General features: G+C 37.4%; 1 protein-coding gene across 2 annotated transcripts; it reads left to right on the forward strand.

The window, feature by feature from the left end:
• Nucleotides 1–462: 462 nt before the first annotated feature.
• Nucleotides 463–14,449, forward strand: znf281b (zinc finger protein 281b). 2 transcript variants are annotated; one of them, XM_026222778.1, is made up of 7 exons: nucleotides 463–619; nucleotides 5,713–6,125; nucleotides 6,225–6,341; nucleotides 8,349–8,472; nucleotides 8,601–8,684; nucleotides 8,775–8,893; nucleotides 10,612–14,449. In XM_026222778.1, the coding sequence occupies exons 2-7, from the start codon at nucleotides 5,754–5,756 to the stop codon at nucleotides 12,316–12,318; spliced, it is 2,523 nt and encodes an 840-aa protein (XP_026078563.1). In that variant the 5' UTR covers nucleotides 463–619; nucleotides 5,713–5,753; the 3' UTR covers nucleotides 12,319–14,449. The 2 variants fall into 2 exon arrangements, with proteins under 2 accessions (XP_026078563.1, XP_026078564.1); XM_026222779.1 differs by having other exon boundaries at nucleotides 6,228–6,341; nucleotides 10,612–12,318.
• Nucleotides 14,450–18,603: the final 4,154 nt, after the last annotated feature.

Here is an 18,603-nt window from a genome sequence, read left to right on the forward strand (position 1 = left end):
AATAAAACAGACAAAACCAAAAATATGAAAATCTGTATATTTTTGTATTTCTGAAATTTGATTGCAAAACACCATACAAAGGATTTCTGTGAATGAATGGGAATTGGAAAAGTTTGACAATTTATACACCATATTTTGTAAGCTGATGCAAACGATGAAAGTTGGTGATTAAAATAACTAAAATTCTGTAATATATATATATATATATGATAAATAAAATTTATATTTATTTCAGTAAAATTCAGTTAAATTAGTTAATGTAAGATCGATAGATAGACATATAGACACAGATAGATAGATATACGTGTATATATAGACTGAGTAGAGAATTGCACAGGCTAATAATAATAATAATAATAATAAAAAAACGTCCTAGCAATTCTGTAAAGAACTAAATTACACGTCGGACAAAGATGTTCAGATAGGCACAATCTTAATTTGCATAGTGGCCCCCTGCTTGACTACTCCTGCCTGTATCCGTCTGTCTTCTCTTCACGACCCACAATTCCCAGCGTCGCCACAACATGGAAGAGGCCAACGTTTTGGCTGTAAAGTAACTCGAAGAATCGAGCGCCGAGATTCATTCGAAAAGCTACGAATCGACAATGGTCGTGTACAAGTAAGTGGGATTGTGTTTGTGCTATTTATTTAGGCCCGAGCTATTAAAGATGAGGGATTGCGCGCGACTCAAAAGCTCCAAATGAAATCACAGCCGCTCAAGCGAGAGATGCGTTTCAGCGCCGAGCATCATTGTTTCTTCTGCCTGAGACTAATAAGGCGCTTTTAGCAAAAAAATGAATAAATAAATCTACCTTTGCAGGCGTACACATATACCAGTCTCAGTGTGCTCATTACATCGCACTTATCGCCGCATATTCACGGCGGATTGTGTTACTGAGTATGGGCTATAATTAGTGATGTGACGAATGGATGAATGGTCACGATAGATCACACTCGTGTACAGGGCAAGCACGAGAAAGTCGACAAAATTGCAGGAGTGCAGTTATTATCAAAGAAACTACATTTGAAGCGCGAGATTCTCAGTGTATCGGTCTTCATTTGTCATGGGAGCATTATAGCGCTTCGCGTGCGGTGTGGAGATAGGCTGTTAGCAGTAGCTCTTTCATCTACATGCTATTGTTGGCTAGCCCCGTTCGTAACGTAGTTCAATAAAACGCTTAATTTTGGTTGTATTTTAGTTGTATATTTCTTGTATAGTGTATTCTTGCGTGGTTGTGTATACATGTACAAACAAGAGTTTGTTAAAAATCTTATTGAAGTTCTCGTGTGTTATTCTTTCGCTTTAGTTAGCCGTTAGCTGCTAATGGAGTCATTTAGATCGAGATGTGTTTGGTAATTGTGATGAACGAATAGATTAGCCGGGTTTGATTAAACTGGTTACATTTTACACAGTTCAGCTCTGTGAAAGTATTTAATAATATCAACCATGTGACATATATGTATTCGTGTCCCTAAACTTGATATGATTAAAAAAGAAAATAATTTGCATTAAAAGACGGGGGTTATATCAATAAGATTAAGTAGCTATCCATTAACGTTAGCTGATCACAATAGAGAACAATGCTGGGGCACCCACAGAGACTCACAGCTCGGACCGTTTTATTTTCGGAAAAGATAGTAAATCTACATTTTAAAGGTGTTTTAAGTATTTATTTTAGCCATTTCCTTTGTGTTTGCAAAAACGGGTTTAAATTCGTCATTTTTGTCTCTAAACTAATGATGCTAAGGTTTGCTAACTGATCATCAAAGGACCAATCCGGGTCTTAGGGTTGTATTTATTTATTTTAACTTGTGCTTATACCAGTGGGTAACCAAAACTAAAACAATTTATCATTAATTATGGTGGGGTTGACCCGAATTTGGTTGTTATGGTCTCAACACAAGAATCTTCAACATGCTGTTATATTTTAAATGACTCAATATAGAAGGAGAAAATAATACAATTTCCACACTTATGCAATGTCTATTATAAATATTCTTGAGAATTTAGTAAAAACTTTACAAAGACAAAGGGAAAGCTTGTTCTGTTTTATGATTTTGAAACAACACAATGATAGTTCTTAAGTTGCCTATATAATTGGTGGTTTAGTCCGCTTTCATTGCTGCTTCAGTAGTAAGGTAGATCACTAGAATCACTCTGACTTTGGAGAGGTCTGTAATTGCCTTGCACAGCAATTATGACCTTGATTTTTAGAGATATCTGATTACCAATGCAGCATAGTGGAACAATATCTGAATTTGCTTTGTCATGAAAGATGCACTATAATTATAATTGGCCTTAGTTTAAGCTTAATCAAATGATGGCATATCATACACACAATATGCACAATTCCCCAGATCATCAGCTAGGGTGGTGACCTTAATGAAATCAGTTATGTTCATGTATCAGGAATAATTAAGAAAATGAAACATTGCACATTATTACACTAATGCACTTATTTTCACTACACCTATCTTTTTCTATAAATTACTAATTATTTATTACTCATTAGTATAGGGCAGGGCTATTCAATTAGTTTCATTTGAGGGCCGGATCATCGTATTGAAAATTTGAAGGGGGCCAACCCAATCTCTTTATCTGGGTCTATAAAATAAAGAATTTAAATTAAACTTGTATTCAGCAGTAAAATGAAATAATACTACCAACAGCAACGTCTATGAAAGGTTAACATTTGTGTTGTCAGTCAAAAAAAAAAAAAAAAAACGTACTAATCACACATTTTCTGTAATTAATTCTGACTAATTGATTACTAATATATATCCTCATTTCACACTGAACCTCCAAATGAATGCAGAAACAACATTGACTCATTATTAACAAACTTTTTAAATAATACTGCTGATGATGTCTATTAAACACATCTTCCTCTCAATTTGATACATTAATTATAGTCTTTCAACATTACAGAATAATTAAGTGTTATTGTTTTTTACATTTATCTAGGCTCAAAAGTTGATTCCTGAAGAGTGATTTCTCTTTTTCGTTTTCGTGATTTCCATCAATGACAGACTTCAAGAAGTTTCACTTTAAAAGCAGTGCTGTCTCTTTAAAATCTGACGTGCGTGAGGTATTTCTGACACACATCAGGTTTTCTCTCAGCTCTTTGATTATTTTGAACTTTATAACTCATTTAAGGCCGTATGTAAAAATAAAATAAAAATCATTCGCCAAAACTGTATTTTCACATAATTGTATGTGTTTTTGTTGTTTGAAGTGCTACTGGCATGCTTGTCTGAAGCGGCTAGACTGCATATATGTTCAGCCGAACACACAGACTTTCAAACTACTGTATTTTTCGGACTATAAGTCACACCTGAGTATAAGTCGCATCAGTCCAAAAATACGTCATGATGAGGAAAAAAAACATATAAGTCTCACTGGACTGTAAGTCGCATTTATTTAGAACCAAGAGAAAACATTACCGTCTACAGCCACGAGAGGGCACTCTATGCTGCTCAGTGGTAGTTTACAGGAGCACTGAGCAGTATAGAGCGCCCTATCGCGGCTGTAGACGGTAATGTTTTCACTTGGTTCATTTCTCCTTGTTCATATCAAATTAATTTTGATAAGTCGCACCTGACTATAAGTCGCAGGACCATCCAAACTATGAAAATGGTTATAGTCCGGAAAATACGGTATACTGCATTTGATAATCACCTTCGTCAAGTCCGCGTTAATTCTGCGTTATGACGTTATGTCTTTATGCTCGTTTTAAACCAGAGTTGTGGATCTCTCATAACTTCCTCTCACAAGCTCTTGTCAACACTGTCATCTATTCATGTTGCGTTCTCCGGTAGATTGTTGCCAGGTTTTCACAAGAAAACCTGTCCAATGCTACTCAAAACAAGCCCAAAATTAGCCCAATCGCTTTTAGAGGCAAGGTAAAAATCTTTTTTTTTTTTTTTTTTTTTTTTTTTTTTTTGGCGGGGTCCCCCTGCTTAAATTCACGTTCCAGGGGATAAATATCATGTTATTTGAGTCGCTTCAACCTACGGACATGAAAACAACCCTTGGCAACATTGTTAAAGTATCCCAATTCCACTGGAAAATCGTGGACTTGGCACTGTTGCGTCTCTTCCTTTTCTTTTCTGGCTGGCCCGGGCCAGTGTTGCCACCTTGTGGACAAACTACCTTAATTAATGAAAACACAATTCAAGCCAAATATGCGATCTGCTAGGCCTGGGTGAAAAATCGATTGAATGAATTAATTCAAATTTTTTGTTACAGGCGATTTAAAAAAATAAGTAAATCGAGTTTTTGTGTAATAGCGCATTTTTGGCTCCCCGGAGCTTCCGTAGCGTTTGTTTCACATGTCAGTATGGCAAGCGACAACAACAACATCATAGCACACATGAAACAGCCAGCGACAACAAGGCTACCGGTGAGAGTTGGAAGTTTGTTCCCAAGAAAGGAATAAAATCGTCTGTTGTTTGGAACTGGTATGGGTTTGCTGCGACAGACGTGGAGAAAGAGACCCCACGCTGCCTGAAGCCCATCGCAATCAAAAGCAGCAGACACCAGCCGAATATGAAAATGGGGGGTACATTTGTCTTGCTTTTGATTAGGGCTGCTCCGATCACGATCAGCCGATCGTTAATGCGCATCTCGTCAGTTTTCTAATCAGCGGTAAATTCCCTCAGGTGCCTGATTTCACACAGAGCAGCTGTTACTACAAGGAGCCATAACTGAGAAGCATCTTCTCAGCATCTGCGCATCTTCTCAGTTAACAAACGGCTCTGTGTAGTAACAGCTGCTCGATGTGAAATCACGCACCTGATGGAATTTAAACCGCTGATTAGAGAACCGGCTTTACTGACGAGATGCGCATTAATGATCGCAGCAGCCCTACTTTTGATTAAATAAAAGTAAAATTTGCTTTAAGTTGTCTGCTGTTTGTACTTATTGCTTTCTTTAAGTAGGGGGGAAAATCGAAAAAAAATCGGAAATCGAATAAAAAAAAATTAAATCGGAGATTTTAGGCCATATCGCCCAGCCCTACGATCTGCACATACTCTTCTCACAGGACGGATAAAAATGATTGGCGGGCCGCCAATTGAATAGCCCTGGTATAGGGCATTAATGTATAGCCTGACTACGTCAGACTTCCTACTTCCGCTCAATTTCATTTAGCTTCTGTACTCAGTCTGATACAGCGTCAGAGCTTTCTGTTTGCCACCGGTCTGAAAACAGCCGGGCCAATCAACGAGCAGAGGGCGGGCTGAGAGCCGTGACGTAGATGCTAAGCACCGAGTTTTAAATTGTAGGTTAGAGAAATCGAAAACCGAAACGACCGCGGAAATGGGAAACGAGACACGGGATGCAATTCGCTCTGTTATGGAGAACATTCAACTCTTTTTCAAACTGAAGCCAGAACAAGAAGAGTGTTTAACAACAGGTTTACAGTGGAAGTTCAATCATAGATTTGAGTTCGATGCATGATGTCTGTGCTTCGATGCGGCTGTACAGGCGTGTAACATGCGTCATAACTAAACGTATCTGATTGGCTTACGGGTAACCAATGATTTTAAACTTCAGACAAGCGCCCCCTAGCGAGAGAGAAAACACTTCTCTATTATGCCATTCCAGACTGTGTCTACGAAGCAAAGTGAAGTAGCAGAGTCTGTTATTACCAGGCTAATTAATGTACTAGATTAATTAATAATCCGTCCCATATTTTCATGTCTTTATAGCAAATTTCATCAATGAATTTTGGCCTGTTGAAGACCCAAGCATGAGTATTATCCAAGACAAGCTAGGCAATGAGTTTTTACGGAACGGAGGCATGGAACCCAACTTTCCCACCAGCATGATCATGTTCAGCCATTTACCTCCAGTGACCAGCTTCACGCGCCTGACTTCGCAAACCTCCATGTCGGATCTGCCCCAAGAAATGATCCTGAAGAAGGAGCGTGACTCTCCTGACCATGGTGGTGGGTTTATCCACAGTATGGGTATCAAACAGGAGAAGCTCAGTGAGTTGGATTACCGCCTCCCGATGTATGCAACCGGAACTGGATCAGCAGGAGGAAAAAGCACTGATATGCTGGACATCTCACTCAGCAACCACCAGAATATGCTTTTGCATGACCTAAGCCTTAGCAATGTAAGTCTAGATGATAACTTATTTATCGATACACTGTTATACATACTATACTGTACTGTTTTTGTGTTTATTTCTTGCCATATTTCTGTGCTTCATTAGCAGTTCTCTGGAAGACTGGGGAAAGACCCCAAAGAATCTGGGCCTAGAAGAGGGAGGAGAGCAAATGGAGAAGGAACAGATGGCAAATCCAGAAGGAAACAAGGAGATTCTGCAAAGGTATGTATACCCTTTCAACATGTCATTTAAAACTTTCATAGTTTGTAGGTTTTCTGAATTGTAAACATTGATGTAACTGTCACAAATAGATTGTGCACACTCTTTTTAGACTTTTTTTTTTTTTTGTATGTATGGCAATAGTGGAAATGTTATCTACTGACGTGTTCGATTATTAATTAACTTTTATTTCAATGAAAATGAGCACATAAATTACTCTCTCTCAAGTCATCCTAGTTGTATATTACTTTCTACTTTCAGAAAAATCCAGTCGGAGACTCAGAGTTATATTAAAAATCCTCTTTGATCTTTCAAGTTGTTTCATGGCACTCAGTGGGTGTTGCATGCATCATTCCAAAAGAAGTTACATAAAAAGCAAAAAAAAAAAAAAAGTGTGTTTCACTGCTCCGGGGGTTGAACAATGGCCTTCTGTAGTGAATTGATGCAACAATTATTTTTATTTTTTTATGGGTGGGTCCTTTTACTTAACTTCTTTTGGACTGGTGCATGGAACACTCACTGCCATGAAACAGCTTGGAAGATCAAAGACCATTTCTAATATAAACTCCTGACTGGATTCGTCTGAAAGAAGAAAGTTAGATAATTTTTAGATAATTATGGATCATTATTTGAAGCATAAACCATAATATTTGAACTTCATTTGGACAAATGTAAAGATTTTCTCAATATTTAGATATTTTTTCACCCTCAGATTCCAGATTTTCAAATAGTTGAATCCAGATTTTCAAATATTTGTACCAAATATTGTCCTGTCCCAACAAACCATAATGTAAGCTTATTGTAAGTACTTATTCAGCTTTCAGATGATGTATAAATCTCAGTTTTGAAAAAAAAAAGAAAAAAAAAAGATACTTAATCTAAAGGATACTTAAAAAGGATCACATTTTTGACAAAACTGTTATTTGGATGCAGTTTTTTTTTGCATGTTATTGCCTCAACACCTAGCTATTGAACATACTGGATTATATAGATATGATTAAATTATTATTTAAAATATCAAGATGACAGGGTGGACCAGCACATGACAGGGTTGGCACATAAAGCAGAACACCCAAAGCATGGCAAAATATGGCAATGTAACTTTTTTTTTTTTAATTGTATTTCTTTGTCTCCCTCCATTTTTTTTCATTTTGAGCATGTTTTCCTCTCTCAGTGAGGTCATTAATACCAGTTTCTCCTTCCCTGTATCTCTCTTTCATCCATTACTTCCTTTCTTTCTTGAGGTATGCTTTTCATTCTGGGATTTGCATCCCAACGTTTCTTTGAGTTGCCGTGCAATTTCTGTTGTATTCAGGGGCATGTCCTGAGAAAGAGCAATGATTTTAAGTTTTTATAAATTACAAAATATTATCTACAGCAAATCTTTCTATGAATTACTATATAAAATTTCTATAAATTGCACTATTATTTACAAATGTTTGCTGTGTCCGCCTTGTCTTGTCTAAGTGGCTGGCAGGGTGGACATTTTGAGCTTCAATTGGCATATTTGTATGACTAGTTAAATGGTTAGTCTGGTTGTTGAACAGAATTTGGTATATTTAAACTTATACATTTTGAAAACAAAATACAAAAAAATTAACAAAATATTAATGAAGGAACAACAAATTATAATAATTTTATGATTTGACTATATTCTGCTCTCATTCAAATTTAATGAGCAGTGCATGGGACACCACAAAATAGCAAGCATCCTCTTATTCAAAACTAATTAAAACATTTTTTAGAAAATGTATCTAAAGAGCCAAGTAATGATTTTGTTATGAATATAAAAACTTTCACACCCTTGCATTGTTATTTTTATGTCTTTGTCATTTCATGTCTAAGTTATCATGGCAAATGAGTTAATTGTATACAGGACACCAAAAGGCATCCTACAGTGATCTTGATCCACCTACATCTATCATGACCTTTCAAATATACAGACAAAAAAAAAAAAAAAGTTAATACATGGAGGTGTTTAATGTCTTTTTGTCTGCTTGCTGTTTTTAGTCGCTCATGCTGGATGGTGATGCTGGGCCACTCTCTCCCAACTCTAAACCGCATATATGCGAGCACTGCAATGCAGCCTTCCGCAGTTCATATCATCTGCGTAGACATGTGCTTATTCACACAGGTGAGCAGCTTTTATTGTTAATTCCACAAAAGCAGAGATAATCAGACTCAAACAGGATTCATGGGATGGTGGCCAACAATAATGTGGTAAAATAGTTTTTTTTTTTTTTTTTTTTTACTATTAAACAGGTGAGAGGCCTTTCAGGTGCAGTCAGTGTAATATGAGCTTCATACAGAAGTATCTGCTGCAACGGCACGAGAAAATCCACAGTGGTGAGTCTGTTTACTTTTGTCTTATACTTGTCATAGGTAAATATTTAGATGGTGCTGAGACTCTTTTTTTTCTTTCTTTTTGCTTAACAGGGGAGAAACCATTCAGCTGTGACCAGTGCAACATGCGCTTTATTCAGAAGTACCACATGGAGAGACACAAAAGGACACACAGTGGAGAAAAGCCATATAAATGTGACACCTGTCTACAGGTGAATCCTCAGATAATTATCTAAGATGAAAGTAGTAGTAATAATAAAAATGTATTTTGATTGAAATATGAAATATTTGGGTCAGTGACCAATAAGTCCACAATATCACTTGCTATATAAAAATAGCTTTATAAGGAAACACAAAGTACAGTGAACGTTACAGGTATTTGTGCTACATACAAGTGTGTTTGATTACAATAATTACAACAACTACCAGTTTGCATTATTGACATATTTCAATATGACATATTTCACAGTTTCTGTGTATCTAAATTAACTGGAAGTGGATGACACAAGCCTCATGACCTTGGACCTCACAAAATGTCAGAGGCAAATTCCTCTGCCTCAAAGCCTCTTTTAATTTATTTTAAATCTCACGTCAGGATCTTTTGCACTGATTTTTTTTTTTTATGTGACACAACGCGTTTACGTCACCCACAAAGCGGAAGGAGACACAAGCCCTGCATCTGAAATCGCATACTGCAAGGAGTCAGCAGTGTTTTGATTTGAGGGCACAGGCAAATTTAAAGAGAACGTCGTGGCGTGTGTCCATTGCAAGATACCACAACTAGGGCCCTATGATTTCCGCGATGCAGAAAACGCAGATGGAATCATGGAATCCAGTCATAAAAATGGAATTTATAGTTTAACGCGGAATGGCAAGGAATTTGCCACATTTTGAATTAATTAAAAATAGGTCATTGCACTCACATCAAATCATGATATGGACTAATATCTGTAAATATTAAGCCGGAAGTCTATTTAAATATGAATCCTGCATGTCCTGCGTGTTTCTGTGCAGAAGCGCGACTTCCTTTGTCACACACACTGAAGTGTGCATGCGGTCTCACTAAATGAGGACGTGAACACATGAACAACATCTCCAGAACTGCTCTGACAGTTACTTCATGAGCATTTGATCGTTTGATTTGAGTAAAACTAGCGTCACATCACATACACCGAGCTGTAAAGGTACGCCAACCCGTCAAAATAAAAATCCGGTTAAAGACTATTGTTCAGCAGAATGCACATAGCCTACTACTAAAAAAATCTAACCTTATTATTATTATTGTTATTATTATTATTTTTAAGGTTTAATCACAAATTTCTTCCATGTTTTATTTTTTATAGTAAATCCCCTTTGTTTACCAAAAAGTTAAGTTTGCTTAATTTTCAATAATTAAAAGATTAATTAAATTAATGTTTTATGTGTTTAATGTGCATCTCAGAAAATGCTTTATTTAAAACCCCAACCGAAGGGCACTTAAATGCACTTAATTCTTCTGTCAAATTTATTGTCATTGTTCACAGTACAAGTACAGACAGAGAAACAGTGGGTAGTAATTAAATGTTTATTTTTGATGTATGCATTGCATTCTATGCATTTAAAAAAAAAAAAAAAATCTAAAAAAGGAAACTTAGTTGTTCATTTTAAGAGACCCAGGAGTCTTATTTTCTCTTGAATAATTAATATTGCACTTTAAGCAAAAACACATTTCATCCGATTACTCGATTAATCGATGTAATTTTTTGTAGATTACTAAAATATTAGTTAGCTACAGCCCTACTTTGATCTATATCAGAGTCACTGGCTGGAGGAGGAATGATCAACGAAATGAAGCATACATTTTTTATTTTTATTTTTTTTTTTTCTACAAATTTATGGATCTGGAAATAATTAGCATCACCTTACACATTTTTTTTTTCTTGCCCCGTAGTATTTCTCACGAACGGATCGATTACTGAAGCACAAGAGAACTTGTGGAGAAGCCATAAAGAAAGGTCTGGACCCAGGGATGCTGGACCTTGTTGATGAGGACATGGGTCAAGGCAGCTACCTACTCACTCAGGGAAACACTAGCGCCCCATCACGCAAGAGGGGCAAGTCCAAAAGTAGCAATGATGGAGGAGAGCGACGAAGGAAGAAAGGAGCAGCTGCGGGAGGAGGAGATCAGATGGCACATGGACTCTGCCCACAAGAATATGCCTTGGACATACCCAGTGGATCGGGGGCATCTTCTTCAGGGGCTCTGGATAAATCAACCATGGACAACCAGCATGGACGTACATCAAAGCTTGTTTCAAAGAAAGGTGGCCGCAAGGGAAATGACAAGGGTGTCATTTCTATGGAGGAGGACAACCATGAGCAGAAGCTGCTTACACATAAGCCAGGCTCTATGGGCATGTCTGGAGCTGGAAATATGGATAATCTCGGTCTCCTTCAAACTTCCAGTGGACCCAAACAAGGAGGTACCAGCAGTAATTATGATGATGCCATGCAGTTTTTGAAAAAGAGACGATACCTCCATGCTGCTAACAGCGTAGCTGACTTCAGCGCTGTCCACCTTCCACAGCCAACAGTAATCCAGGGTGGCATAGGAGAACCTACACTGGCCTTGCTTGACACCTCGCCTTTGGTAAGCGTTGACAAGCATGACAAATCAGGGATCCCAGATGAAGTGCTGCAGAGCCTGCTGGACCACTACAGTCACAAATCTGATGGCTCTCACCACGATGTGACATTCGATCTGCAAGATTCGCACCACGTGGAATTGCAGCCTGCCTCTGCCACCTCTGAACTGGGTCAAGATGAGGGATCTCCTGGCTCTGGAGACAAGAATGGGGTGATGAATGAGTACTCTAAATTCTTGCTCCAAACCCTAGAGAGAACCAGCCATAGCAGCAACTTTATTTTGGGCCTATCCGGACCCTTCCCAAGTCTCTTGCCGTCTAGCAGCAGCCCTTCTAGTACACTCTTCCCAGACAAAAACATCTATACCACCTCATCACTGGAGTGTGGATTTGTTCAGACTGTTTCCTCCCCTCTTGCAACTTCTTCTTCGACATCTCTTAGCAAGTCCCATTTTGGAATGCTGGTAGGTTCTCCATCACCTTCCCATGCCTCACCATCCTCTCAACAGGCCTTTCATCTTACCAGTCTGGAGCCAGTCCCTCACCAGCAGCTTACCCCATCTCAAGAGCTCACCGAACAGCTGGAGAAACAGCACTCGCCACCATACCCCCTCTCAACTCAGGAGCTGACCAATGGTGGCCAGAAAGACCAGCAGTCCAAGAACAGTGGCTCTTCTACCAACAGCAGCAACAACAGGAACAGCACAGGCGGCGCCTCGTCAAACGGTTCTGTCTACCCTGACCTCACTGCCCTGGAGCCATCTAAGGATGTGGACATGCGTTCCACCTACCAGATAGAGAATTTTGCCCAAGCGTTCGGGTCTCAATTCAAGTCTGGTCGCCGAACCCCACTTGGTTACGGTGGCGACCCGCGAGTGGGAGTCGCAGAGGTCGACCACAGGATACAGCGGACTCCCATGTCTGAATTCTCAGGGTATACTAGTCTGTTAGCTGATGTCAATGAGCCAGCTAGCTCAGGATCCAAAACCCCCACAAGCCAAAGTTACAGGTAAAGGTTAAGGGAGCACACCTTACCCTGTTAAGTGGGATGAGGACTGTCTCTAATGCCTCCCTCTCCTCGCTGATTAAAACTTTTATACACTGCCATGAAATGTCAATAGAAGACGTAACCAGGGAAGGTCTTCAGGATCTCAAATGCAATTTTTCATATTCTTCTTTTCAATGTGTTTTAGTCATTTTATATTATTAGCATAGTGATGTAAGACTAGATTTAAATGAGATTTCGAGTGAAATTAGAGGTTAGCGAAGGACTTTTTCAGAAATATTGTATGTCTTAGCAATCATAGTCCAATTGTAAGGTTAAGTTAAAAATGAAAGATGATTTACAATAATAACAGATGTCAGGGAGTGGCCCAGTATTCAATGGCAAAAAAAATTTATTGTCTGTTACAATGATCTAAAGTATTACTCAGGAAAAAGCAGTAATTTTTTTTTTTTTTAATGAGGTGCACTAGCACCCTTTTTTACAGGTGTACTTTTCAAATGACAGTGAAGATTCTTGTTAAAAAAATTCCTTGAAGAAAGACAAAGCCAACTGGGAATCTGCATGTTCAGTGGTATTACATTGGAGACTATTTCCACTGGTTGTGCTTTTGTAAAGTTTAAGGTACTTCTAATATCAGTGTGAAAACACTTTCATCCATAAGGCCCTTGTTTAAAAAAAAAAAAAAAAAAAAAAAAAAAAAAAACATAGTTGTCAAGTAGGCAGATAAAATCTTTCAAGTGTATGTAGATATTTATTTGTAGCTACATGGAACTACATAACTAGTGTCTCAGGGTGAGCAGTAATTCTTATTCCCTTCTTTAAACTTTACTTTTTGTCAGCTAACATCACTTTGATCTTTAAAGGCATCAAATAAGCACTTTTATAAACCACAGAAAGCAAGAGTTCCGATTCAGGACACACAAAACTAATATTTTTGAAGAAGAAAGCTGTGATTTTTAAAAGTGGGGGAGGGAACGCCAAATTTGCCATAAAAAAAGGGCATTTTTAATGAATGTCCATTGGGGTTATAGGTGGTGTTTTGTTCCTTTTATTAAAAACACTGTTTATTGGACATGAATGCCACTTTTTATATATATAGTTGTGGGCTTCTCTGAAGCGTTTTTGCTCTGAAGGTGTTCAGGTATCATGACTATTTGACTTGGGCTGAGCAGCAACAATTGGAGTTCTACCTCTTATTGTGAAGATTTGAATTTAATGCCTGACAAAATTGCAAGCTTCCCATTTAAATTATTGCAAGGAGAAGAACCCAGAGAATCGGAAGGACCTAAAACCTGTGTTTTTTTTTTTTTGTTGTTGTTGAATGAGCAGTGAATTAGGGAAGTATTTCATGCTGAGCCGAGGTGTTTTCTTTCCAATGCATTTTTTGATGCCCTTTGAAAGATTGGTGGGCTTCTTTGTCTTCCTGTTTTTTAGCCCATGCAGCAAGACGTTTTTTTCCCCCTTCCCTTTTAAAGAAGCCTGTCCCGGGGAAACGCCATTGTTGTGATGGTGTCGAGAACAAAGTCTAAATGCTGCACTCCAAACTTGTTACATGCTTGTATAGAATAAAAAAAAAAAAAAAAAAAAGGTTGCGTGAATAGTAGGATTGACCTTAATATACCTCATATCATTGTGAAAATGAGAAAACCAGGGACATGTTTCATGTATTAGAAATATTGTAGTATGTGTCAGCTTATTGTATAATCATTTAATGCCACCTGTGTTTACAGTTAAAGCTTATTTGTTGGAATACAAAGTTTTTTGTTTTTTCTTCTTTCTGCTAAGCGGTCATGCCAAGCAGTGTTTCCTTGTAGAGTAATTCTTAGACTTTCATGATTTTTCTCATATTTCCCTTGTTTTTGTTCCTTGCCATATGTTATGATATGATTTCTAGAGAGACTTTGTTTACAATAATGTACAAAAACACTAAAAATGTTTTTGTTTTCATTTATTTTCTGATGCATGATATGAAGTTTTATTTTTTTATTTTGTTATGGCTTTCATCTGATAACTATTGCACCAAATGTTTGTAGCATATATTGTCTCGATTTCAGTCTAGTTTTGTCACAGAGCTGTACTTGTCAGGTGACTTGATAAATGATTAGGTAAGCCAATAAAAATAAACTTTTGTTATAAAACAAACTCTATTCTAAGATTTGTTCAGATAAGGTTAATGGGGTAACTTGAGGCCATTTAATACAGAAGGAAATTAGAATTTTTGCTTTTTCTTTTTTTCATGCTCTTTTTACTCAACTCTCAGTAGTGAAGTTTCTGCGGTTGTGATGTGTACAAGAAAAAGAAAAAAAACAACAACAGTGTGATTCCCTTGGATTATGTATAATAATATGTTTTGAATAGATTTATTGATAGGTTTGTCACAGAAAGAGAAGAGATGTAGGTGTGTAAAGGAAAATGGGATTTAAAAAGAACATTCAAACCATTAATGTTACTTTTTCAACCAATTATGGCCAAATTAAATGACATCTCAAAGGTATAAAATGAGGATAATAATAAGCTGATGACAAATTAGAAAGAATTGTTGCAGCAATTATAAGAGTACTTAAAAATAATAATAATAAGCAGATGGTTTGAATTAGATGAAAGTATGCCTAACATTTAAATTTACAATTTAGTGCCATTTACCAAACTAGTGTTTTACAACTTTTAAGAGTTTATACTTTAAAGGGGACATATGATGCTATTTTAAAAATCATTATTTTGTGTATTTGGTGTAACAGGATATGTTGACATGCTGCAAAGTTTCAGAAACACAATATTTTACATATATTGCACATTATTGTAGTTCATCTATGCCCCGCCTCTCTCAAACTGTTGTTTTCTACAAAGCCCCTCCCTCCAACAAGCACACTCTGCTCTGATTGGCCAGCTGACCCAGTGCATTGTGATTGGCTGAACACCACAAGCACTTGTCGAAAATGTAAAGAACCTTTTCCAAAATCAGGAGCTTCAGCTTTCAACATAAATATAAAGAAAGGAAAATAATGTCCTTAGTTTTACCATCTGTTCAAGCCCGAAAGGGGAACAGAACAGAGTCGTGTGACAGACCCATATTTTATTTTATTTTTAGTATTTACCAATTTTTTTTGAAATAACCTTTGCACAGCCAGCCTCGTAGGCTACTCTCCTAGTTTCAGAAAACTGTCGTCCATAAAATTTGTTGCACAAATTCAAACATTTGGGTTATTCTGTTCTGTTATAAATAAATCTTAACCAATGCTTCCTCGTTGCATCTACTTTCAGAAGGCCAAATAAAGTGCTTTTGCTTTTGCACAGAAACAAAAAGCATCTCCCTGACATGGCTGCATCAATATTACTGCGGTTCCTGAAACCACACCTTTCTTTAAATGAACATTTGGGTTGCATAACAAAATATTTTCACATTGTGACGTAGATGTGGGGTGAGTTTGAATGAGGCATTTTAGCCCCGTCTGAATCTGATTTCTCTTTTAGATAGAATAAATCCTTTTGTGGGCGACTTTGAGCTTTGTAACTCTGCAGATCCTATACATGCACAAAGAGCTAATTTTAGCTGTAGTAATTTCAATAGTAATTTTAATGTATAATAGTAAATTTAATAGTAATTTTAACTAATAAGAACTGTGATTCTGTTATACTGTGGAAGCTTCTGTCACAAAAACAAATTCCTTGTATGTTTAAACATGCCTGGCAATAAAAGCTCATTCTATTCTATTCTATTCTATAGCTACCTTCAAACTAAAGAAAATGAAAAATGTATATTGCTTCATTTAAAGATAAATAGGGCCGGCATTGTTAAAAAAAAATTGATACTGGTACTGTGATTTCAATACCTGTTCCTGAACATTACTTTATTCAATACCAATTTTATGAAATCCATTTTAAGAAAATCCTTACACATTACCTTAAAAAAAAAAAAAAAGAAACGGTTAGATTTTTTTTTTTTGACTCAAAGAATCATCTCCTGTGCCACTGCACAAATGAACAAAATGTAGCCAACGCAATAAATCAGTGCAAATAGTTTTAATAAAGTTCAAATCAGTGCAAAATAAACAGTTTTAAATCACTATACTGTTTCATGCTTAAGATCTTTAAATCACTCAGCAATTCTTCAAACACAAGAGCATGTCTGCATTTTCAAGAGACAGGCAAGCCCTCAATTCACTGATGATGTCCCCAGGACTAATGTCCCTAATGGGCTACGTTTACACTAGTGCCTTTTCATTTCAAAACGCATAGCTGAGACCCTGTCCACACGTACGTGGTTATTTAAAAAAAACACAGCTTTTGCTATGCGGGTTTGCCATTCATCCACACTCAAACGCCGCGCCAGCTTGCTGAAACTGAACAATTTTCTGAACTGAACAAAAAACTCCTGCAGGGTGAAGATTTTCATAAACTCTTGTCGCAGTGTTATCGTATAGACAGCGATATGGGCAGGTTTGGCTTTTACAGTGGAACACAGTATGTGTTTGCATTTCATGTGGACGGAGATAAAAAATAAAAAAAATTAAAAACAGAAGAAGGAAAAACTCAGTTTATAAAATACTGTGAAGACATAGCCTAGACTGAATCGTTTCTATTCACTTTCATATACGTGATCTAAATGAGCATTTGCAACTTCCGGAGGAGCAGGGTTGGAGATCCCTGTTCTACACTCAGATTTCATTTTTAGGTTTGTATTTTTGTATGGTAATGTTGATCCAGTATCAACAAAAGATATTGATAGGAGCATGTCTTGGCAAAATCATGGCGACCAAATGCTAAGCAGGTGTGATTAGCTTGATATAAAAGGCTACAAATCAGTGCCGGCCCGAGCCTCTTGGGGGCCCTAAGCAGAATTTGATGGGGGCCCCCCTCCCACTACGCGGAGTCACCTGTGCTTGAGGATTATTGACACATATGTCACGCTATAATGTTACATTTAAATTAAAACAGTGAGGTTATGTATTAATACAAAATAAATAATAAAAAAATCGATACTTAAATTAAACACTTTACTCTTAAACTTGTGAATACAACTGTCACAAAACATGAAATAAATAATTAGCAAATGTGCAATCTTTTAAATAAAACCAAAATAGACAAACATTAATATAATCAAAAATAGAATGATACAAAACTAGATAGTTAAATAATGAAAGCAAACATAAGAACAGCAAGGGTTCAACAATGACAACAATGACCTCAAAATCGTTCCTTCCTAGCTTTTCTGGAGGCAAAGTCTCTGATGACATCATTGTATGGTATTGCTTGGCCAACTTTGTTATTAATACTAATAACTGCAAGTCCACTTAGTCTTTCCTGGGCCATTAATGATCTCAAGTATGTTTTAATCAATTGGAGTTTGGAAAAGCTCCTCTCTGCTGAGGCAGCTGTCACGGGCAGAGTGCAGGCTATCCTGAGAGCTACCCAAAGATTTGGGTAAAGCTCACACATCTCATTTTGTGAGAGGTATGTGAGAAGCTCAAGGGCAGTCATCATAGTTCGGGGAAGTTCAGGAAGACTCTGAATCTCTACAGCCAGTGCGCTACCATCAGTATCAGCCTACTCTCCACAAGAGAGTTTTTCCCCAAGAAGCTCACATTGTTCCCTCCGGATCTTTTGATCTAGCTCCCTAAAATTGAGCAGCACTTCAAAGTTTTTTTTAACCTCACTTAGAGACTTAAATCTATCCTCCAATGACTGAATGCTACAGTCCACTATAGCATTAAAAAAGGACACTTCTAGCCTCTTCATAGCATCCACTAAAGGCTCATCTGCAGCCTCATAGGCAAAGTGCCTTTTTGTAGAACGCAATCGCTTTTCATTCAGCACTGCTTCTGTGTTCAATTTGCAGACATCTGCAAATTTCTTTTGCAGATGTCTGTGCATCACAGAATCCTGTTTTTCGGTAGTTGATGAGTTCGCCTTTGTTATTTTGTACAAGGTTAACAGCTACATCAAACTGCATGTTGGTTGACTGTAGAAGCTTGCTAGTGATGTTAATTTTAGACAAAATGTCATACCAGACAACACAACAAATCTGAAATCTAAATGAACCTATTTCTTTTGCAAGGCAGTTGGTTTCAACAGCCACTACAGGGTCAGTCGCTTTATTTCTAAAATCTAGCAGGGCTTCTGACTGCTAGCGCAAAGCTTCAGTGCTTTTTATCCGGCTTTCCCAGCGCGTCTCACTCCAGGACTTGAGGGTGAGGTCAACAAACTTCCGTTAGATGGCCCACCTTTGAGTGGACCCAGCGAACAAATTCTCCACAGAAGCATCCATTGATGCTTTAGCTGCATCTGAGACTGT

The sequence above is a fragment of the Carassius auratus genome, chromosome 37 (genome assembly GCF_003368295.1).
Source record: "Carassius auratus strain Wakin chromosome 37, ASM336829v1, whole genome shotgun sequence".
Taxonomy (NCBI): Eukaryota; Metazoa; Chordata; class Actinopteri; order Cypriniformes; family Cyprinidae; genus Carassius; species Carassius auratus.